Source organism: Toxorhynchites rutilus, chromosome 3, assembly GCF_029784135.1.
Source record: "Toxorhynchites rutilus septentrionalis strain SRP chromosome 3, ASM2978413v1, whole genome shotgun sequence".
Taxonomy (NCBI): domain Eukaryota; kingdom Metazoa; phylum Arthropoda; class Insecta; order Diptera; family Culicidae; genus Toxorhynchites; species Toxorhynchites rutilus.
Window position 1 is genome coordinate 179,174,969 of NC_073746.1, and position 24,979 is coordinate 179,199,947.

The window sequence follows — 24,979 nt, forward strand, 5'->3', positions numbered from 1 at the left end:
AGCAAGCAAATATCATAATATATCCCTGTTGCTTTCTTGGTTATAGCGCTTATCTTCAGTTTATTCATATGACTTCTTCTAATTGATTTCCTCTTAATTCTTCCAGGTAACATCCGAGGATACCGAAAACGTATTCAACATGATCAGCAAAAATCATAACCACATTGATTCCAACGTCTAGTATTAACGATCATTTAAAAGCAGTAAATGTGAATCCTGTAGATCAGATGAAACGTAGCAGTCACAGTTTCATTTTTACTCTTCCTAGGCTAAGTTAGGCTTAAAAAGCAGGGAATACATCGTTATAGCGTTTCCAATTCCGACTTGGTAGTAAACGTTGAGATAGCAGGTTCAGGCAATCTGTTTCCGAACAGGTTAATTCAGTTCAGTATGCGAACTCTAAACGTTCGAGAAGGGAATCATTCTGCCCGAAGAAATGGACAAATCCAACTGACTTATTCATTCACATATGAACCAGTGTGTAATATTACGCTTGATCTATGTTAAGAAAATGAAAAATAAACTAAATTCGAAATAAGTATACGTTGTGTTTTATCACCCCTGATGACTGGTGAAGTATAGAGTTTGAAATATGGGATATAAAGTGAATCGAATCAAAGTTGTACTGTGTTCGCCAATAAATTTCGGGAATTTTGATTTCCTTCATTTCATTTTTATTCAAGTTTTTTTAGTTTAATTATGTTCATTTGGCTCATTCAAAAAAGTTATTCAATATGACCTCCATTTTTACGATCTCCTCGACGAGGCGATTTCTGAACTTAGAGTATAACCACATGGAACCAAATTTTTCACCACATGCCTCGGATAGAATAATCCAGATAGCTACTGGATTGATTCAAATCTTTTGACCGAAACTTCGTGTTTTCCATCAACCGGCGTTGGGTCAGATTTGACGTATCTCTATCTCCAAAATATTAACTTAAACTTCAGTATTGATTTTAACGTCAGCATCAACATTAGACATTTTCAAACCTTCAGATGCTCCCAGGCCATCATGATGTTTGAACCCATATCTCAGAACTTTACATCTACGTGCTCTGGTGACCACCACCTGGTTAGCGTCAGGTCGGGGGTTCGGGTTCGATTCTCGTTCTGGCCGAGGGATTTTTCGTCAATGAAATTTCTTCCGACTTGCACAGAGTTTGCCACTCCAGAATACATTCAAGGCCTGTTATTCGACCTGCAATTCTCAACTAAGTACTTGTAATAAAAATGACGCAAGTAATAACTATGTTGAGAAGGCAAAAGTTCCACTGGGAACGTTAGTGTCATCCAAGAAGAAGTTTTACATCTAAGAAAATGATTGTAGAATTCTTTCATTTTCAGAAAGGAATACAAATCATCTCCGACGATCCTTCGCATGGATGTTGTAGAAATGTTGGCGTATTTTTAGCGTAACGTTTTTATCGGACTAGCTGACCCGGCAAACTTCGTCCCAACCAAAATTTGTTTTTTTGTTATCAATACCTTCAAACATTCACGTTTTCTCACTAAGCGCAAGTTCATGAGCCCAATCGCAGAACTGTTCATTGATTGATCTTCTTATCGACCCCGTTGAATTTACTTTTTACTATAAAATTCCTAGTACTTCTACCAAAGCTCATCATTATAATATCATATTATTTCCAGACACAATTCTCGTTCAAGATTTTTCAACCACTAGCAAACCATTTATTGCTCTCTAAAACCTCCATATGCCAAATTTGGTTCCATTTGCTTGAACAGCTCTCGACTTATGCAGAAATTTGGGTTTCATTTCTATGGAGGACCCCCCTTAGAAAGGTGGGAGGAGTGTTGAACCATCTTAGAAATGTTTCTTCCCCATAAAACCTCCACATGCCAAATTTAGATCCGTTTGCTTAATTAGCTCTTGAATTATGCGGAGATGTATGCTTCATTTGTATGGCAGCCCCCCTTCCCCTCAGAGAGACGGGAGGAGTGTCTATTCATCATAGAAACGTTTTGTATCCCCTAAAACCTTCTTCTTCTTAGATGGCACTAACGTTCCCTGTGGAACTTTTGCCGTCATTTTCATTAGTAGTACCTACTTGAGATTTCTATGCCGGATAACACGCCTCGAATGTATTATGGAGTGGCAAGCTCATGAATACGCGTGATCACAGTGCAAGTCGGAATCAGTTTCCTTGACGAAAAATCTCCCGACCAGAACGGGAATCGAACCCGCACCCCCGGCATGATAATGTGGGACGCTAACCAGTCGTCTACGGAAGCACCAAAACCCCTAAATCCTTCGCATGCCAAATTTGGCATTTTCTTGATTAGTTTTCGAGTTATGCAGAAATTTGTGTTTCATTTGTATGGCAGACCCCCCTAAGGGAGGAGGGAGGAGTGTCTAACCACCATAGGATCATTTATTGCACTCTATAATCTCCACATGCCAAATTTCGTTTCATTTGCTTGACCAATTCTCGAGTAATGTAGAAATTTGTGTTTTCATTTGTATTAGAGGGGGGAGGGGTCTCAAACTATCATGACAACCTTCCTCGGCCCATAAAACCTCTACATATCAATTTTCATGTCGATCGGTTCAGTAGTTTCAGAGTCCATGAGAATCAGACAGACAGACAGAAATCCATTTTTATAAATAAAGACTAGCTGACCCGACACATTTCTCGTTCAAGATTTTTCAACCACTTGCAAATAACATGTTCCTCCGTTACATGGAATAAATGTTTGATACAGAAAATATGATAGAATAAACACAGACCCCTCTCCTCTGTGTCTGTGTCATTTTGGCATTTTGTTTCTGAGCAAGACACCACTCTATCACAAAAGTGATTCGATCAAAAACTTCTAGTCTTAGCATCAGAAGTTAAGTAAGGGTTAAGTTATTTCCATGACATTGCCAGGTTTCCGATTGTGTTTAAAACCCACAGCCTTTGCTGAAGGAAATGGCAATATCTTTGATGGCGAAACAATGAATGATGAATTCATGAATGTTGGAAGGAACAATATTTGGTTATGAAAATGGTTCTAACATAATAAGGTGTGTGGCACCATAAGCTATAATAATAACATTGCCGATATCGCCTGTTATGCCTGGCAGTAATATCCCACCTTGTATGCATATACTTGATGCACATACACACACACGTTACCCACATGCAGAGATGCCAGGTTTGAAGACATGTCTTCATTTTGAAGACATTTGACTTACTGTGAAGACATTTGATTTTGTGAAGACATTTTGAAAACATTATGAAATATGTTTTTTTTTTTTTTGGTGAAGAAGGTGGAGATCTTCATAGACACCCAGTCGCCATGTTGACTGGGTAGTGTGAGATTCTTACTCACTAAAACCACCTCCTATGCGCTGTGCCTTTTTTACCACCGCCTCCCCCCCCCCCCCCCCCGGAACCACCCATTGGTATTACTTCAGGGGGAGGCAGTGCTCACGCACTCATTTCATTGGGCCATTCTCTGGTCTTCTCTCCATTTGCGTTGAAGCTCTGACATTATCAGCGTAATCGCTTTTGTTACTGCATTCCACGTACTCTCGTCGCGGCACATTTTTTGGGTCACATTACTCTCGTTGATTTCGACACCAGATGCGAGCATTTCAGAGCGTTCTTGGACGAATCGAGGACATTCGAACACTACGTGGAACGGAGTTTCCACTATGAGTGCACACTGGGGGCAGTGGGGCGAATTCGCATGTCCGAATCTGTGGAGATATTCTCGAAAGCAACCATGACCTGACAGGAACTGCGTCAGCTGGAAGTTCGTTTCTCCGTGATTTCTGGTAATCCACTTGGTTATGTCTGGAATCAGCCTGTGGGTCCATCTTCCTTTTGAGGTATTGTTCCACTCTTGCTGCCACTTCCTCAACGAGTCACTTCTTGCTCGTTTTCGAGCATCTCTGGTATTCCGTCCAGTTGAAGCACGCTCTTTATAGCACGCATTGTCTTCCGCCAGAACAATATTGATGGGAATCATTCCCGCTATGACACATACAGCTTCCATGGATATGGTCCTATATGCACTCGCTACTCTCATCGCCATAGCTCTGTAGGTTCTGTTCAGCAGCGTTCTGTTTTGTTTATTGTTGATCGCTGCCACCCAGGCTGGACTAGCATATCTGAGTATCGATGTGGATACGCAAGCCAGAAGTCGCCTTTTACTGCTACTATTCCAGTCATTATTCGGCATGATTCTGGCTATCGCCGTTACGGCCTTTGCCGCCTTCTTGCAGGCGTAGCTGACATGACTCCTGAAGTTAAGTCGGTCGTCTATGATCACACCCAAGTACTTAAGCTTCCGTTTGGAGGTAATGGTGTGGTCCCCCACAGTAATTTCCGCTCTTTGTACAGCCCTGCAGTTGCTGACCAGTATAATTTCCGTCTTGTGATGCGCTATCTGCAGTTTTGCCTCGAGCATCCAGCTCTCTATCGTTCTTATCGCCTCGGTAGCCAACATTTCCACCTCCTCCAGTGTCTCGCCCGTTACTGTTAGAGAGATGTCATCTGCGAACCCAATGATGTTGACGCCTTTCGGCAATTTTAGCTTTAACACTCCATCGTACATCCCGTTCCAAAGAGTTGGGCCCAGGATGGAGCCCTGGGGGACACCTGCAGTTATATTGAACACTTTTTCTGCCTTTCCTGCGTTGTAGAGCAGGATTCTGTTCTCAAAGTAACTCTTCAGGATCGCGCACAGGTAGTTCGGTACCAACATCCTGTGTAACGCCATTGAAATGGCTTCCCAGCTGGCACTATTGAACGCGTTTTTTACGTCCACTGTTACTACGGCGCAGAACCGGACGCCCCGTATTTTTTGTTTCAGAGCTTTCTCGGCTATTTCGATGACGCACATAATAGCATCCACCGTCGATCTACCCTTCCGGAACCCGAACTGCGACGATGAGAGTCCATGTTCGCTCTCTGTACACTTCGTCAGCCTGTTTAGTATTATTCTCTCCAGCAGCTTACCAAGTGTATCTAGAAGACAAATAGGCCTGTATGATGACGGCTCTCCTGGTGTTTTCCCCGGCTTCGGCAGTAGTATAAGTTTCTGCCTCTTCCATATATCGGGGAAGACTCCTTCATTCAGACAATTTTGCAGAGTTTCTCTGAACATATTCGGGTTCGCTTGTATGGCCGCTTTTAACGCCACATTGGGGATTCCGTCAGGGCCTGGGGATTTATTTCCCTTCAATCTTTTTGCTGCAGCTAATAGTTCTTCCGTGGTTACTATCTCGACTCCTTCTCGTTCTTGGCTATATGGTGGACGTGGCCAACTCATCGGTGCATGCTGCGGGAAGAGCCCATCAATAATGCTATTTATCCTTTCCGAACACTGTTCGGTGAGGGTCGATGGGCCTTTGGTTTTTGCCATCACAACTCTATACGCGTTGCCCCAAGGGTTTGCATCAACGTCATGGCAGAGTTCTTTAAAACATCGTCTCTTGTAGAGCCTGATTTCACGTTTTAGTGAAGATTTCGCCACTCTAAGTGCTTCCCTGCGTTCTTCTCTGTCTGCGGGAGACCTAGCCCTTTGCATGCTCCGCCTAGCTCGAAGACAGCTAGCGCGTAGAGAGTTAATCTCTTCGCTCCACCAGTAAACTGATTGGCGTACGTTTTTTGGTTGTAGCATTCGTGGAATGGCAGTGTCACAGGCTCTTGTCACAGTATCGGTCAGTTCGCTTGCATTCATATTGGGCGGAGTTTGTACACGAAGTGCTTCGATGAAGAGATCTTTGTCAAAATTCTTAATCTTCCACCTCCGTTCTCTGAGCCTTGGCCCTCGAGTTGATGATGACTTTCGACTGCCGAGATTATATCGAATGGCTTGGTGATCACTGTGGGTGTAATCGTCGCACACCCTCCAATTCATATTCACCGCTAGCATCGGACTACAGAAAGTGTCGTCGATGATCGATTCTCGACCATTCCTGTGGAAAGTGCTGGTTGTGCCTTCGTTGGCTAGTTTCACTTCTAGTTTCGCAAGAGCTTCTATTAGATCAAAACCTCTCGTATTGGTGAGTCTACTCCCCCACTCCACTGCCCAGGCGTTGAAGTCTCCGCCGATGACGAGGGGGTTCCGACCAATGAGCTCTTCTGTTAACTTGTTGAGCATCAGGTCAAATTGTTCTATCGTCCACCTCGGGGGTGCGTAGCAGCTGCACACAAAGACTCCATTGATTTTGGCAATCACGAATCCCTCATGTGCCCTGGATATCTTTTCTTGAATGGGGTATTTTCCCGTAGTCATTATAGCTTACAGTCCCGCCTTATCGGCCAACCAGTTTCTGTCATCGGGGGGCACCCTGTACGGTTCGGCTATGATTGCTAGGTCGCACTTCGTTTCCACTACGGCTTGCCAAAGCAATTGTTGTGCCGTGTCACAGTGGTTAAGGTTGATTTGGATTACTTCCATTTTCTTCTGTCAACCAATGCCTCTTTGAAGACCGGGCATCTTGGGCCTCCTGTAAAGTGGTCATTCCTTTCTTCAGCGTTGCAGAGCATACATTTCGGTGGACTGCTACAGTCTTTAGCTACATGTTCCGTTCCGCCGCATCTTAGGCAAAGCTTCGATCTATTAGGGTCATTGCACTTTGTCGCGAGATGACCGAAGCTCAAGCAGTTAAAGCACCTTACAATTTGTTGGACAACTTTAAGGGGGCATATTGTCCACCCTACTTTCACCTTGCCAACCTCCAGAATCTTATTGCTGCCCTCCATGGCAGTTTTATCGTAGCCATTTGCATACCTCCGAAAGCCTTCCTCAGGCGTATTGATAAGGAAGTGTCTGTCAGCTCGAACTGGCCATTCAAGGCTTCTCTCAGTTCGTCTACCGTCGTGATTTCATCCAAATTTCTACATTCGATCACGGTTTCTTGTGATAGTGCTCTAACTTTTGCCGTTTCCCCTAGCGATTTCTCTACCAGATCTTTATAAGATGAGCTCTTAATCGTCGGATCTCTTTTCAACTCGAACAACATATCACCGTTCTGGATGCGCCTCACTTTAGCCACATTCTCACCCAGATTTTTCAAGGTCGGATCGCCTTTCACTTTCTTCAGAATATCAGCGTAGGTTGTAGCGCCTGCTGCTGAAACAATCAGAGCATCTGGTTTCTGCCTCTCTGTTCGGGGTTTCGGCTTCTCTTTCGCTTTCTCTCCTTTTGTTTTTTTCTCAACTTTCTGCCACTCGTTAGGATTTTGGTTGTTGTCACGATTTTCTCTACTAGCACCTTCGCAGGCATCTTTCTGTTTCTTTACTTGTCTTTTTTCTTCTGGGTTTGCCTTCTTCGTTTTGTGGTTAATGGGGTAGAATCTCCCGTTGGGGTCGAAACTGCTTCCTTCGGCCTACTCTGCGCAGCCTCGTTCAGTGCGTTCTCCGCCTTCTCTGCTCTAGCTCTCCAGGATTGCTGCTCACGATCAGCTGCTGCAAGCGCTGATTTGATTTTTATCGTGAGGTTTCTTATCACGGCGTGGACATTACTGCGAGGCTTGATATATTCGTAAAGTTCATCGCATGCTCTCTTGGCTTCACTCAGCTTCGATTTTTCATGGTGTAGTTGAACGTCGATGGGTTTGTGGCTACTCGGTTTTTGTGCTGGAGATTGGGTCAATATTGGTGATCTCATCACTTGACCCCTTCTGGCAAAGATGCCTACCTCTTCAATTTCGTTCTCGAATTCTGTGGAATTTGTTTGTAAATTCATATTTTGTTGGGTCCCCACTTCGGGCCGCTATCTCCGCTCGTTGTACATAGTCGCTTTTTTTTGTGATCCCATGGTTATCTATGCAAGCAGTGAGGCCATGCAAAGGGTTGACACGGTCCTTCATGGGGACCGTGTTCAGAGCCAGATCAGCGCAAGTCAGGAATGTGACATCTGATGCCTAGTACCTAGTGCCAGAGCCTAGACGAGCATCGAACGTACCCGAAGACCTGCCAAGGATTTTATCGGGACGGGGGCAATCGCGCCATTGACCCACACGCCATTTCAGGAAGGTTTCACCCTTCCTTACTGAGGGAGCAGGATGGCACGACTGTCAGCATTTAGCGTCAAATCTCACTCGTTTCCATATCATGTCCGTTTTCCATAGAATAACCAGTATGTTGTAATCAGGATCTTACTGGCGTCGATCCTGATGTGCTTAGCACTCCTTCCATTGCTCCTGATCACGGTATTTCCCCCGTGCAATCTCCATAGGCTTTACCGCGCCCTTACTCGCGTTGTCACCCGATTAGTCGCCTCTTACGACAGGGACAGGGACCAAGACCCGAAGTGCTATTCTAGGCCGGCAGCTTCACGGTCAATTTATTATGAAATATGTGAAGACATTTCAGTATATGAGGGTATGTGAATTTTTGAGAGATATTATTTCCATAAAATTCTAACTATTGGTCGAAAATATCGACAAAAGAAGTGGTGCTCTTGTCTCAGTGTCATTCGTTCGCTCTTTTCATCAGTGTCCCTTGTTTACTTTCGTTCTTAGTAATTAAGGGCGCCTTTTGTCTCGGAATCATTCATTCATTCATCATTCACTACTATACTATTTTGGGCCTATACTATACAATAGATAAACCAAGTTCTTTCATACGACCACTACACAAATCGAAGATTTTCCGGTTACATACCGCCTCAATAATTATTTTTATGACTATGGGTTAAGTTACAACCAAAACTTCGAACCTGAAATAAACAAACTGAGTTATCACATTTTCCTTTTTTGTGGAAGAATTGGGGCGATATTCACTGAATCAACGGTTTATCAAGCCAATTATCATTTCTAAACTCATTAAATTTAGTTTGCAGTTGGACAATATATTCTTTGTTCACATTTATTGAAATAGACTTCAAAAACTTGAGGTTAGTTTAATGAAATGCGCTATATAACAATGCCAATTGAAATATACATTGGATAAGCTATCAAACGGTGTTCAAAAGTAAGTTATGAATTTTAGTTTCCTTCGATATGATTGTGAAGACATTCGAAGACATTTTGACGTAGGACTACGTCTTTCATTTTTATACTGGGGTGTAAGTTCAAAGTTTCGAAAACGAAAGCGTTACACCGGAGAACGATATTTTGAGCGTTAATAGCTCCTATACAATCGGGACCGTGTTCAGAGCCAGATCAGCGCAAGTCAGGAATGTGACATCTGATGCCTAGTACCTAGTGCCAGAGCCTAGACGAGCATCGAACGTACCCGAAGGCCTGCCAAGGATTTTATCGGGACGGGGGCAATCGCGCCATTGACCCACACGCCATTTCAGGAAGGTTTCACCCTTCCTTACTGAGGGAGCAGGATGGCACGACTGTCAGCATTTAGCGTCAAATCTCACTCGTTTCCATATCATGTCCGTTTTCCATAGAATAACCAGTATGTTGTAATCAGGATCTTACTGGCGTCGATCCTGATGTGCTTAGCACTCCTCCCATTGCTCCTGATCACATTTTACACCGGAGAACGATATTTTGAGCGTTAATAGCTCCTATACAATCGAACGAAATTGTATGATAAACACTTCATTCGAAAGATAAAATGTCTACGCGTTCTATGCTTGTTAGTTTTTGATCCAAAAACTTGTTTCAATAGCCTTCAAATTGCTTTCAAAACAGGGTCGTTCGGAATTCCAATCAGTTATGATTGCGCAATGATTGAGGTAAGATCGCTGGAATGAATGGTTGCTTCCCTTACACAGACTCGAAAACCATGGAGCCAGGGTAAACTGGCATTGCAAAATAGATGCAAATTGTAGGTACTTTTGTACTCGCTTGCGTTTCTGCAAATCGGAATGTATCCCTAATACGAATTCCAAAACCATGCAGCGTGGGGAAATTGGCATGCAAGATGCAAGCTGCGAGTACTTTTGTACTCGCTTGAAATTTTTGAAAACCGGAATGTGTTTACCTAACATAGATTCCGAAACCAATAAGTTGGGAAAATTGGCAATGCAGATCTCGACAGTACTTTTATACCCCCATGCATTTTTACACTCCAGAATTCGTTTTGCTAACACGGTCTACAAAATCTGGTACAAATGCAATGCTTTGACTCGGTTATTACTGTATATCCTTTCATGTTGCCAGCTCACTGAACTTTTACGCATACCGTTTGATGATTAGGCAAAATTCTTGATAACTATTTGCTGCGATAACCACTCAATACAATCAATACATACAAAAGATAGCTCTGCGCAGCGGCGATATCGAACCCAATGAGGAACATCCGAGGTGCGATTATTGCTAGTTGAAGAAAACACAAATGATTACTAAGCCAACGGCAGTCCTACGTCAACCGTGCGGTTAAATCATAGGTATAACCCATCCATTGTTTTTTCGTACCATGTGAAGACATTTGAAAAAATCGCCTGGCATCCCTGCCCACATGAAGTCGTATATCAATAAGCATCGCCCCATTGACATACCAACAGTAACGAAAGCGTGATTTGGCTTCTCAGAGCGCGTTGGGTGATTCCTCGGTAATAGATGTCACACACAAGGTATTACATTTGTTATCAAATCTTATAGTTAAAATTTCACATATGTACTGGAGCACAACGGTAACGTTTGACTACGTTCAAATAATTAGAGTTTTGACGTAGGACTACGTCTAACCGGAAGATATAGGGTGTGAAATGAAAATCTAGGCACTGAACAAGTAGGAAAAAATGCAAGATTTGGAACGCTTATAACTCGAGCATTTCTCAATAGATCGCAAAGGTTTTTGCATCAATTGATAGGAAATATATCTACGCATCTATCATAACGAATAACATTAAATTTTTCTTGAGATAAATAATTGAATAATTGTGAAATAACAAGCATTGTCCAAATGCACTATGTGCCCATTTTTGATTGGTCCATTTTGTGCTTCTCAAATCGTACCGACCAAAACGGGCAACCAGAGCAGCAGCGAAACAGAACGAAGCGCGATTGGAAAGGAAAAAGAAAAAAAATGAACGAAACATTGGTCGCAGTCTCACACATGCGTAATTCTCGAGCCAGCCAGTCAGCTTAAAAATCCCCGCTCCGTTGCCGTAACGATCATTCTTTGTGTGGACACCGACTGGACAACATCGTTGCTGGACGAGCTGGACGGCGAGGGATCGAGTGCCTTTTTCAAGGCAAGAGGGTGGAGGTGGTAGCGCTGGAGTAGAGTAGAGTAGAGTTTTCAAAGGGCCTTTCCCAAGGCTAGAGACGAATGAACTGAAAAAGTTTAAAGTCTCTATAATACAATACCTTCCTACCTTCCGTAACGATCATTCTCATCCAAACCGTACACCACATCGTTTCGCATCACATCACATCAACAAACCAACACAAGCAGCCATGTCTGGACATGGCAAAGGAGGAAAAGTGAAGGGAAAGGCAAAATCCCACTCGAATAGTGTTGGTCTCCAGTTTCCCGTATGTGTATCCACCAATTGCTCCGCAAGGGTAGCTAGGCCGAGCGCGTTAGTACCAGTGCACCAGTCCACCTAGCCGGCGTTATATAGTTTCGGCCGCCGAAGTGATCGAGTTGGCTGGCAAAGCTGCTCGCGACGATAAGAAAACCCGCATTAGGAACAGACCAGATTCGGTTCGGTGGACATCAAGAAAACAACAGGCAGTTGCAGCGAGTGGCGAGTGGCAAACGCAATCGCATAACGACAGCAGGTAGCGGAAGAAAAAAGTTTGTTCTTTATGCAAACTGCTTTGGTGGCAAATCCAGAACAAGGCGGCATCGAGGGCGTTCGAAATGGTTTTTTATTCAAAACCACGAGTACTAAGTTTTCTAAATTGGAACCATTCCATAAAACACGGTGCTTATCAGGGCCATTAAACCTTTCAAAAAAGAGTTTACGAAATACAGTTCAATGCATTCTAAAATATTATCCAAAATAATAATTAGACACAAATTGATTTTTTCATAATTTGTTTGCCAGAATATGATGAGTTTGAGAATTTGGCAGTTGTGCTGAGCTTATTGATGGTTGGAGACTTTCTCGATTATTCAATTTTCACCAATTCTTAAATTGCTTCTAGATTGAAACTACATTAATTTACATTTAGTTCGACATTTAGCTAATTGGACGGACCTGTAATGCGACATATTTAGTTGGACATTTTTGTAAACATGGAGTTCGGGGTCCAAGTTATGACCCAACATGTCCCAAGCTGGAAGGGAAGAAATTTTCCAACTGTGAAAGCTGTACCACTGTCATCGCAAATGTTCAGTTACAGGTTGAAATCGCATCCAATGCGATACTGAGTGGTGCTTCGGCATATCGCATTAAATGTAATTTACAGTACAACATGTCCCAAGCTGGATGGGAAGAAATTTTCCAACTGTGAATCCTGTGGCGAGTGACAAACGCAATCGCTAAACAGGAAGGTTTAGCCGAACAAGATGGGTATATCGAGTGATAACAAAACAATAAACTCTTTAGATTAAAGATGATTTTGTGGTCCTGAAAAGGACTCTTTTTAGTGTTTGCTTCCGAATCAGCAGTCGGAAAACGCTCTTTATTTGGAGCTGGTATACTTCTTCACCGCTTTGGTACCTTCGGAAACCGCATGCAAGTTCACCGGGCAGCAACAGACTGATTGTGATCTGAATTTCCCACGCCGTAATGGTTGACCGCTTATTGTAGTGGGTCAGACCCGGGGCTTCCGCTACGATACGCTCAAAGATGCATTGACGAAGCTCAAGACGCTCATCGCCTTCGATGAGAAACCGGTGTCGGAATGATCCTGATTCAGCACCTTATAATGTAGATAGCATATGATTCATTCTCCTCCCTATTGTCGGTTTCCGAGATATTCTTCTGCGCCGTGCCGAACTTTTTGGCGGCTTTTCCATTATTCCACTAGTCTTCGGTACATTCGTGTTTGTTAGAAACAACTGCATGTGAATCCAACGAGCGAACAAATCGTAATGAATGTATTTTTTGCCATCGCTGCCTTTTAACGCACATCACATCGCATCAACGGATTGGTGCCGGAGCACCAGTATACCTAACAGCGATTATAGAGTTTCGGCCGTCGGAGTGCTCGAGTTGGCTTGCAAAGCTGCTCACGACAATCAGAAAACACGCATCAAGAACAGAGCAGCTTCGGTTCGCCGCTCATCAAGGCAACAATTAGTTTCAGCGAGTGGCGAACGCAATCGCAAAACGGCAGCAGGTAGAAGAAAGAAAAAGTTTGTTTATACAGACTGCTTTGGTGGCAAAACCAGCCACCGTAAAACACGGCGCTTTTCAGGGCCATTAAACCTTTCAAAGAAGAGTTATTAAAAGTTTTTCACAATACCAATGCATTCTAAAGTGACATAATATGATATATAAAATAAACTGATTTTTTTATGTTTATGCTTGTTATTGAACTTGTTGGTGGTTGGGGTCTTTTAAATTGATCATTCAGTTTTCACAAACCCAAGTATGGTTTCCGAATTAAAAGTGGCTTCAAATTTCAAATTGTATGCAGGATGGCATTAACGAATTTTCTCGGTAGCAAGAACTGCTTTCTTTCGTTGATGTTGAAAATTGACGGACGTTACATCTGCATTGTATAGAAAAATAACTAAGGAGCAACATGATGAGCTAATATGGAAATATCCTGCTGCTCTGTTCTTATTTTAAAGGACTTTAATCCGAAGGTCATCCGTCCCAGTATTTACTGTTGGTTTTTCAGAACGCTTATAGCTCGTTTATTTCTCGACAGATCGTAGAGTTCGTCTCCAAAACCTCAGTTCTTTTCCATTTTTATTTACTTTGTTTGCGGACTACAAATCTTACAATTCATTCGTCTCCGAAACCACAGTTTAAGGTACGGAAATGTGCTCAATAGTGAAATATATGATAGTGAACGAGCTGATGGCCACCTATGCATTCCCTATCACAGCCATCATTTTGATTGTACGATATGTGTATACGCCGAAAGATGCCCGACGTTGATCATTTAATAAGTACAAAGCCTTCAGAAAAAATCAAGAATCAAGTTTGTAAAAAAAACGCAAAAACACAACACCAAAGGTTCTTTTCAGAACCCCCAACATGTTCATAAAGAGTAAACAGTAAACTAATCCATTTTTCAGGTAGATAGGTAGGTATTCACGTAGGAGAAGAAAATAAAACAATATATTTAAAATATATATCTTGCAAAAGCTGTCTCCTTTGTATAGTCCTACTTCACTCCGGTTATGTCACCGACATTACCCACCCGTCTTTTTCTTTTTTGCTATAGATAGAAGAAGATATAGGAATGCGTTTCATCACATTAAAATCCATTTCCAGTTTCGAACAAGGATCAATTTCGCTAGCGCAAACATCAAATAAACTAACAGCCCTTGTCACTATGTAATTGTAGAATATATGGGAATTTAATTTTTTGAATTTTCTCTTTTTCCTTCAGTGTTTTCCGAAAATCTTCAATGTTTGGTTGGAATATTTTTGATTGAAATATGTGTAATATGGTGTCATACCATTATAGAAACATTTCTCATACCCAAAAACCTTCACATCCCACATTATGCTTGATTAGTTCTGGAGTTATGCATGAGTTTGTGTTTCGTTTGTATGGCAGCCCACCCATAGAGATCGGGAGGAGTGTCTAACCATCATAGAAACATTTATTGCACCCTAAAACTTCCACATGCCAAATTTGGTTTCATTTGCTTGATTAATTCTCGAGTAATGCAGAAATTTGTGTTTCATTTGTATGGCAGCCCCCCTAAGAGAAGGGTTTTTTTTTTTTTTTTTTTTTTATAGAGGTGAGGAACGCTCTACCAGCCTTATCTGGGAAGGGTTAACCCAGACGTCGAGTGGGGATCGCACCCACAAAAACCAAGCCCTCTACTCGTTGCCTTATTCCCCCTGGGACCACATCTAGGCGACTACTTCAGGGGGCGGCTGTGCTCATGCACTCTTCGAGTTTTCAACGCTGACTAGCGTTGTCCTTCCCTTTTTCTCAACATTTTTTCTCTCTATTCGCTTTTCATTCCACTGCGCTTATGTCCTCTTCGCAGGCATCCATTTACCCGTCGAGACGTGTACCGATTCGGAATTGCCCTCCAACTTGACGCGCAACCCGTACCTGGGTTCCCTTTTTCTTGGCATTGTTATATCACATGCTGTTGCTAGCGTTTCCGTCAGTTCATCCGCGTTCATGTTCAAGACGTCGCTTTCCACGCGTAGTGCTTCGATGAAAAGGTCCTTGTCAAAGGTTTTTGTCTTCCACCTGCGCGGGCATGTCCTATTTATCCGTACTGCCACGGAGTTTCGTTGGCCAATGGTATAACGGATGGCTTGATGATCACTGTGGGTGTATCCTTCACATACCCTCCACCTCATTTTCGTCATTAACGAAGGACTGCAGAAAGTCAAGTCGATGATGGACTCTCGACCCTCTCGGCGGAAGGTACTAGTGGTGCCCTCGTTGCACAGGGTAACATCCAACTTGGCTAGAGCTTCTAGTAAACTAGTCCCTCTCGCGTTGGTGCATCTGCTTCCCCACTCTACTGCCCAAGCATTGAAATCCCCTCCTATAACGACTGGTTTTCGTTCGGCGAGCTCCTCGGTGAGGACATCCAGCATATAGTGGAACTGGTCCATCGTCCATCTGGGAGGTGCGTAGCAACTGCAGATAAAAATTCCGTTGATCTTTGTGATCACGAAACCCTCGCGAGACCTCGAAACTACCTCCTGAATGGGATATCGCCCCATGACCTGGATGGCGGCCATTCCTACTTTATCCGTCACCCAATTACCGTTACCGGGGGGAACGCGATACGGCTCCGCGATAATTGCGACATCACATTTTGTTTCTGTCGTTGACTGCCACAACAGTTGCTGTGCGATGTCACAATGGTTGAGATTAATTTGGGTTATCTCCATCACTGTTGGCTTGCCCTCGCCTGTTTGTACACAGGGCAATTAAAGCCTCCCGTCATATGGTCATTACTGTCCTCTTTTTCGCAGAGCATACACCTTGGTTTTCCCTTGCAGTCGCTGGCAAAGTGTCCCTCTATTCCGCATTTCCTGCACAGTTTGGATCTATCTGGCCCCAAGCAGCCTTTCGCCAGGTGGCCGAAGTTTAAACACTTGAAACATCGCTCCAGTTGCTTGGGAACAGGCGGAATGATTCTAAAACGACCCACAGCCCAGCAGACGTTTATACTCTCTAACTGCAGTAACTTGTTCGCTGCGTCCGTTGAGAGACGAATCGTTGCGGTATGCGTCCCGCGATACGCCTTTCGTAGTCGGATTTTCATCGGAACTTTGCCCAGGATGTTTTCCTCCTCCAACTTCTGACGTAGGTCTATCTCGGTGGTGAACAGACTGAGGTTCCTGCATTCTATCGATGCCTCGGAGGATAAGGCCCTTACGTTCGCTCCATCGCCGAGAACCCTTTCTACAAGATCCTTGAATGCTGAGCTCCTGATTTCTGGGTCTCTCTTCAGCTCGAACAGCATTTCGCCGTTCTGGGTGCGCCTGGACTTCACCACGCACTCCTCCAGTTTCTTGAGGCCAGGGTCCTCTCGCATTTTTTTAAAGAGATCAGCGTATGATACGTTGCCCTTCGCTTCGACGATGAGTGCATCGCCTTTGTCTCTCGCCCGCCGAGGATTAGGCTTCTTGTCTTTTGGCCCCTGCCACTTTTCATTCTCTTTCTTATTTTTTTCCACTATTTTCACTTTTCTCTCCCTCTCTTTTTCTTCGTTCCTTTGTTTTTTCTTGTTTCTTTTCGTAACCGTGCTCCAGTCGTTTCTCTTGCTATCGGTGCTGATCTGGTCATCGCTGTCACCCAGCTCTTCGCTGTCGCCCTGGGCGGCACTATCGTCTTGATCATCGTTGTCGTGATCGTCCTTGCGTTTTTTGAACATTTCTTCTTCTGCTGGTGAATCCTTTTTTCTTTTTTCCAAACGGTTTCGACGAATCTTTGGCGTCACCTGTCCAGCTGCAGCTCTTTGCAACGCTTCTGCGAGTGCCTTCTCGGCGGTTTTCGTCCTTTCGACGAGTCCATCGTGCTCCTTCAAAGCTCGTCCCAAGAGAGATCTTATACCCGACATCCTGGTCTTGATCTTCTTATGCACGTTGGGTTTGTCCTGCACAAAGGTGTCGAGTTCTTTGACCCTCAACATGATCGTGCTCAGGATGCTATCTCCAGTCAGCCCTCCTTCCTGGGTTAAACTACCGCTGAACTTTGGCAGGAACAGGGGATTGATCCGCCGACTTTGCTGGGTCTCAGGTATTCCTCCATTACTGCCGCTAGGGCCTGGTGTTTCCACTTGTTTGAGTATTGGCGATCGCAGAAGCTTTTTACTACGAATGAACGCGTTGGCTTGGTCACCTGTATCCATCATACTCTCTCTTCGTTCTTCGTTGGTTTTGTAGGTTGTCTCTGGCGTCGATCCTGATGTGCTCGGCACTCCTCTCGTTGCTCCTGTACACGGTATTTCCCCCGTGCATTCTCCATAGCCTTTACCGCGCCCTTACTCGCGTTGTCACCCGATTAGTCGCCTTCTACGACAGGGACAGGGACGTAGACCCGAAGTGCTATTTTTTTTTTTTTTGGTTTCAATCAATCAAATGAAACCAAATTGCCTAATTTGGTTTCATTTGATTGATTGACTCCCGAATAATGTAGAAATTTGTGTTCAATTTGTATGGCAGCCCCCCCTTAGAGGTTAGGGGTCTCAAACTGTCACGAAAACCTTCCCCAGCCCCAAAAACCCCTACATACAAATCTTCATGTTGATCGGTTCAGTAGTTTACGAGTCCATACGAATCAGAAAGACAGACAGAAATCCATTTATATATATATATTTATATATATATATATATATATATATATATATATATATATATATATATATATATATATATATATATATATATATATATATATATATAGATAGATTGGTAGGGATTTGTATTGCATCTGACATTCATTCCACATACGGTTGGTAATATATACAGAAAATATTTATATTCTATTAATGTTAGCATTACCAAAGATTTGGTAGCTTCTTTTACCAAGCACTTTTATGAGTGTCCTATTGCATCTCGAGTGTAGAATATAACATAAAGGTTCCTAAATGTTTCATCGTTATGATGCTGACAACTCATTGCGTAGGAGGAGGTTACCAGTTCAACTAGTGAAAATTATGAAATATACACGTCTGCGTGTGAATTGACAATAGAAGGCTGTCCCTTGTCATGCAATGAGCTAGTCCGTTGCCTTATCGTTGACTATTGTTTCATTTCATTACCTTTCGATAAAGCAAATAAATAAATAAAAACAAACAAACTTGGAATATTCCCGAAATTTGAACTTCCTGCTTTAACGTGCAGTTCTACCAACAATGGTGGATAATGATGAAAACCATAAGCTATATTTGGAGGCCATTCTTGCTTCTGAATGGAAGCTGTTAATGATAATGAAAGAGGTAATTACTATTGTTGGCAAAAATCGTTTTACACATTACCGTACATCTTCTGTTTTTTATGGGTGTATATCTCATTAGCATAAGGTCATCTCAAAAAGGTTTCAGTTCATTTTTCTTATTTTCAAATCGGCGCTGATTTTTATTTGTTTGATCTGAACTTGTTCTCAGTGCGAAAATCCCTCAAATTCGATTTGATAGCATACACAAGTTTGCATTCATTTTACGAAATTCATGTTCTACATATGATAAATCTGTTTTTCACAACTGTAACCCAACAATGAAAATCACTGTAATATTATTCAAATTAGGTATATGTGTATGTTTTTCCCGGAATTTCATGGATATGTTGGATCTAAGGCCAGTTGTTGAGACGATGTGAATTTAATTTTTTTTTACTCTGCATCATCCGCGCTTCCTTCCTGAAATGAACGACGCTCACACAGCTGATAATAATTAAACTGGATCAATTTATCCATTCTTTCGACAGATACGCACGGTCGGTATATAAAGTAACTGGCTCATGTGTAACGTTCAGTTTATCGAGGATACGCGCTCGCTGAAGTCTACAATTGAGCTCCCGCATGGTGAAGAGGTGAATTTCGTTCCAAATAATAAACATGAGGCTTTTGGGTGTGCTTTGTGTTGCAACTGTGGTGTTTTCCGCGCCATCGCCGCAATCCAGAAATACGATAGATTTCCTTCTGGATTTGAACCAGGATGTGTTAGAAGCAGAAAAAGAGACACCGGCTTCCGTTCAACCTCTTCCCCAAGCTCAAGTTACTCAGGTGGCAACGAGTACTGCTTCTACCAATGTAACGACCACCACAACTGTGAGTCCAGAGACTCCGGCTCCAGTGCGAGAGGAACAACCCAAAGAACAGCAAATTCAGGATAGCCTAAAGCCAACAGATAAAATGCCCATGAATACTTCTGTGGAAAGTGAATCAGTTGAATCAAATATGAGTGATGAGCAAAATGTAACTAGTGAAGTAACACACGAAGAGGACATATCAAACGAAACAAGTGAAAAAGATTCTAATGAAAATACGACAAAAACCGATCTCGATAGTCGCGAGGATTCCAACTCCACGGAGAATTCGACGGAAGATAAGCATCACGGAGAAACCGAAAGAAAAGTCACCCAAGTGACTCATTCTCCACAGGATGATCCCACAACCGTACAGCAACAAGAAATGGTTGATTTGCGTCTAACGAACAATGCAGCTGTGGACAATATCCAAAAGGTTGAAGTCAAACCGAATCAAGTTGTCAATCATGGGACATTAGTCGTCGATAAGGCTATTTTTGAAGGTCAACAATTGGATTATAGCACAACACCAAAAAATGTGAAGAAATGGAAACAAAATCGTGGTAATGGTATGTTTAATTTCATTTAGGAGTGTGAAAACAGATGAAATAGCAAATATATTATCATTCACAGAACCGTCTGGATGGTACAGTAATATCGAATTTGATGGACATAAACACGGAACGCATTTCGAAGGGGGTTCGCCACATTGGGATCAATGGGGGCCACATGGGCATGGTAATCAGCATCATAACCATGATCACACCCACAACTATGATCATCATCAAGGCAATGAACAATACGACCGAAGACATGGTCATGGACATCAACACAATCATGATTATGACCACGCTTATGACCATAGCAATCCTCATGATCATGGATACCAGTGGCAATAATGAAAAATTATAACATTAGAGAAACCTCATTATACTCCACATGTACATAAAGATATGAGTTGTTGATTATTGAATAAGGATTTCACTTAGGAACGAGATTACTCCAATATACACTAGAAAGAACAAAAACACACGTATGTGCGCAAATGAACACTTCAATAATGTTATGAATTGACACCAACAAAAGAGTTGTGTACCGCAAACCGGCTTAATTAAATGCCGGAAGGGAAAATAAAATAATAATTTCTTGAATGAGAGACTTCGGCGTGGGCAACGAGCGAAAGATAGTTGATGAGGTGAGTCAAACGACAAATGAGTTGGCACGAGTATAGGATTATTCTATGGAATTTTTGCCTGTTGCTTTCTGGTATTTTTCGTGGGTGATCATAACATGGTTGGGTGACTTATCAAGGCTTTTCCGTGTTTTGTGAGTAAGTCGCAGCCCGTATCATCATACTGTTGTTGCATCCGCGAAGGATACTGCATGTGATTTTTTTTTTGAATTTATTTTGTTGATCATTGTACTTTGGAACAGTGTTTGATTGTGACCGAAAATAATCTTTTGATATTATATCGGAAGAAAGTCGATTACATCATAATAATGATGTGGTATGTAAAAGAACATCTAGTGTTGTCGTTGGGCTTATTTGATAAGAAAAAAATCATAAAAACAATAAAAAATTATTGATTCATATTGAAATCCAACTTCGTACTGCAATTTAAATTGGGACCTTGATGTTGGAATTGGTTATGGTCATGGGTCGTGCATGTTTTCGAAATTCGTTATTTGTTATCATTGTTTGTAAAATTAATGCAAATGGGTTTGGGATGCAATTGCTCGCTAAATTGTTAACCACGTTTCATGAAATCAGATATCTAATGATGATTTTATCTGCATTCCATTTGAATTCATTTGAATAAACATTTAATCTGGTAGGATATGGTTTTTTTTTACATTTTTAGAAGGTATGTACACTCGACAAAAAATTAGAGGAACAGAGCGCGCAGTCGAAAATTTTAAGTGATTTTTGACATGCTGTAACTCCGTGAAAAATCAACGCATATCGATGGGATGTGCATTGTTTTGAAGCTACAACTTTTAGGTATTAGAATATTTTACGTACATATTTTAATCTTGGAGTGTGTAGGTGTAGTGCGCAACAATATCGAGAAGAAATGAAAAATCTTTTTTTGACGTAGGACTACGTCTAACCGGAAGATATAGGGGGTGAAATGGAAATCTAGGCACTGAACAAGTAGGAAAAAATGCAAGATTTGGAACGCTTATAACTCGAGCATTTCTCAATAGATCGCAAAGTTTTTTGCATCAATTGATAGGAAATATATCTACGCATCTATCATGACGAATAACATTTCATTTTTCTTGAGATAAATAATTGAATGATTGTGAAATATCAAGCATTGCCCAAATGCACTATGTGCCCATTTTTGATTGGTCCATTTTGTGCTCCTCAAATCGTACCGACCAAAACGGGCAACCAGAGCAGCAGCGAAATAGATGAAGCACGATTGGAAAGGAAAAAGAAAAAAAATGAACGAAACATTGGTCGCAGTGTCACACATGCGTAATTCTCGAGCTAGCCAGTCAGCTTAAAAATCCCCGCTTCGCTGCCGTAACGATCATTCTCTTTCAAACCGTACACCACATCAGTTCGCATCACAACACATCAACAAACCAACCCAAGCAGCCATGTCTGGACATGGCAAAGGAGGAAAAGTGAAGGGAAAGGCAAAATCCCGCTCGAACCGTGTTTAGTTTCGGCCGCCGAAGTGATTGAGCTAGCTGACAAAGCTGCTCGCGACGAAAAACTGCATTCGGATCAGAACACATTCGGTGGACTTCAAGACAACAGGCAGTTGCAGCGAGTGGCGAGTGGCAAACGCAATCGCAAAACGGCATCAGGTAGCAGAAGAAAAAAGTTTGTTCTTTTAACAATCTGCTTTGGTGGCAAATCCAGAACAAGGCGGCATCGAGGGCGTTCGAAATGGTTTTTTTCAAAACCACGAGTATTAAGTTTTCTAAATTGAAACCATTCCATAAAACAAGGCGCTTTTCAGGGCCATTAAACCTTCCAAAAAAAGAGTTTAGGAAATACAGTTCAATGCTTTCTAAAACAATATCCAAAATAATAATAAATTGCTTCTAGATTGAAAGTACAGTAATTTACACTTATCTCGACATTTAACTAATTGGACGGACCTGTAATGCGACATATTTAGTTGGACATTTTTGTAAACGTAGAGTTCGGGGTCCAAATTATGACCTCACATTGAAAGTCGACTGTCATCGCAAATGTTCAATTACAGGTTAAACAATATGTCACAAGCTGGATGGGAAGAAATTTTCCAACTGTGAAAGCTGTGGCGAGTGGCAAATGCAATCGCTAAACAGAAAGGTTTAGCCGAACAAGATGGGGATATCGAGTGATAACAAAAACACAACACCAAAGGTTTTTTTTCAGAACCGTCAACATATTCATAAAGAGTAAACAGTAAACTAATCCAGTTTTCAGGTAGATAGGTAGGTATTCACGTAGGAGAAGAAAATAAAACAATATATTTAAAATAAATATTTAACAAAAGCTGTCCCCTTTGTATAGTCCTACGTCACTCCGGTTATGTCCCCGACATTACCCACCCGTCTTTTTTCAATTGTTTATGCAATTGATTTGTTTTTTCAAGAATATTCTGGACTAACACAATTGTTTGCTAACCAACTCAATAGCAAATCCAATTAACCTTATCAACCAGTTTTAATTTGGTTCGAACAACGTTCCTGTAGGACCTTCGCACATAGAGATATTTCAGTTTGAATTAAAAATTATGCCTTCGTCTTTGATGATGAATAATTCAATAAACAACCATCGCACCGCAAATCGAAAAGCAGTTTGGAAAACTTCAATAAATTTTGCACAAGGATAATCGGTTTCTTTGACGAAAAAAAATTGTTTGAATTTTTTGCATCGATTTCCAAAAAGTGCCAAAAACAGGATTTTTATAGTGCTTTACATACCACGTTATCTCATCCAATCCGTTAAAAGATACAAGTCCGTACAGGAAACGGTTTTTTCAGGGCTTCCATTTGATGTATCAAAAGAGAAAAAACACAGATTTCGAACAATGAAAAAACTCAATTCAAATGCAAGTACTACACACAATCACAGTCCTATGTCAAGATCCCGTCCGTGTCCCTAGGCTCAGACCCATCATCTTTTTAATTTTTATCGCATAAAGTGTGTTTCACAAACAACATCCACGTCACGTTACGTCAATTACCGGCAACGTAACGACCCGTCAGTGACCGTTCATCAAATACGACCGGCAGGATTTGTAGAAAAGAATAATTGACAGAGACGGGTGGTTCGTTGGGTTTTGACGTAGGACTACGTCTTTCATTTCTATACTGGGGTATAGGTTCAAACTTTCGAAAACGAAAGCGTTACGCCGGAGAACGAGATTTTGAGCGTTAATAGCTCCTAAACAACTGATAGTATGATAAACAATTCATTCGACAGATAAAATGTCTACGCATTATATGCTTGTTACTTTTTGATCCAAAAAATTGTTTCAAAGCCCTAAAATTACTTTCAAAACAGGCTATTGAAATCACACCAATCGGTATATACACGAGTGCCGCTCGGAAATCCACTTAGTTATATCGCTGGAATGGATACAGACCTCAAAACCATGGAGCCAGGGGAAATCGGCATAGCAAAATAGATGTAAGCAGTGGGTACTTTTGTATTCGCTTGCGTTTCTGGAAATCGGAATGTTTCCCTTACACAGATTTCTAAACCATGGAGCCAGGGGAAATTGGCATAGCAATTTAAATGCAAGAAGTGGATACTTTTGTACTCGTTTGCGTTTCTGCAAATTGGAATGTTTCCCTAACACAGACTTTAAAATCATGAAGCATGGGAAAATCGGCATTGCAAAATAGATGTGAGCTGCGAGCACTTTTGTACTCACTTGCGTTTCTGGAAAACGGAATGTTTCCCTAGCACAGATTTCATAACCATGGAGCCAGGGGAAATTGGCATAGAAAATTAGATGCAAGCAGCGAGTACTATTGTACTCGGATTGACTATGGATTTGATATGGTATGATACGGTGTAGTAGATATGATCGAAGTGGATATTATATTACATATCGAAGAAATCACATTTATAAAAGCAGCGTTATAAAATTATTTGTTTACGAATGCTGCAATCGATCGTCGTTATTGGGAAGTTGGAATTGTTGGGAAGGGGGTCTTATTTTCGCTGTGTAATTCCGAGGAGGAATCCATTCCTTCTAAAGCGTTAATAATCCTGCTCCGGATCAACGATGATTCCAATTGTCGGGGCTTGGGGAGTGGGTACTATTTGCGCTGGGTATTTCCGAGGAGGAATCGATTCCCCATTTGAACGTTAATAATTCTTTTCCGGCTAAACGAAGTGGTATGATAATCACTTTATTCGAAAGATGAAACGTCTAAGATTTATATGCTTGTTACTTGTTGATTGCTAAGTCAACGTTAGTCCTACATCTACCTTGCGGTTATATCAAAGAGATAACCCACTTCTAGTTTTTGTCTGGGCTTTGTATCTCGGTTTTTGTTTTGATTTTTGTTGCATTATTTATGCTTACTTATAGTTCCTAATTTCTCAGTCAAAATCATTTGCGACTAGCTGAGAAAAACAGTCTGTATATTATTATTGTTGAATAAGGTTCGAGACTACAGGTTTTAAGCATTTAAATAATAGAATTCAATGATACTCATTAAATGTTTCAAATATGAGAACAGATTCTGGGCATGCTGATTCGAAAGAGAACATTGTAATTTG

General features: G+C 41.8%; 2 protein-coding genes and 1 non-coding gene across 5 annotated transcripts in view; all 3 read left to right on the plus strand.

Annotated features, from left to right (window-relative positions):
* The window catches only part of LOC129780047 (titin homolog), a 46,097-nt gene extending 45,556 nt beyond the window's left edge, over positions 1-541 (plus strand). For all 3 annotated transcript variants that reach the window (XM_055787927.1, XM_055787926.1, XM_055787925.1), the window contains exon 3: positions 107-541. Coding sequence is in view for 2 of the 3 variants with exons in the window: in XM_055787925.1 (XP_055643900.1) it covers positions 107-159 (53 nt within the window). In the remaining variant the exon portion in view is untranslated. The remainder of the gene's footprint in view (positions 1-106) is intronic.
* A 9,642-nt stretch (positions 542-10,183) lies between these two features.
* Positions 10,184-10,330, plus strand: LOC129780891 (U4 spliceosomal RNA). Its single transcript, XR_008744038.1, has one exon. It is a non-coding gene; the product is annotated as a U4 spliceosomal RNA (small nuclear RNA).
* Positions 10,331-18,961: 8,631 nt separating this feature from the next.
* On the plus strand, positions 18,962-20,209 carry LOC129780049 (lateral signaling target protein 2 homolog). The gene is made up of 2 exons (XM_055787930.1): positions 18,962-19,802; positions 19,867-20,209. The coding sequence occupies exons 1-2, from the start codon at positions 19,043-19,045 to the stop codon at positions 20,130-20,132; spliced, it is 1,026 nt and encodes a 341-aa protein (XP_055643905.1). The 5' UTR covers positions 18,962-19,042; the 3' UTR covers positions 20,133-20,209.
* Positions 20,210-24,979: the final 4,770 nt, after the last annotated feature.

Bases quoted from the DNA above. Each gene is read 5' to 3' on its own strand.
- LOC129780049 (XM_055787930.1), top strand. From the start codon at position 19,043: ATGAGGCTTTTGGGTGTGCTTTGTGTTGCAACTGTGGTGTTTTCCGCG. The intron at 19,803-19,866 runs GTATGTTTAATT...TATCATTCACAG, and splicing joins GAAACAAAATCGTGGTAATG to AACCGTCTGGATGGTACAGT.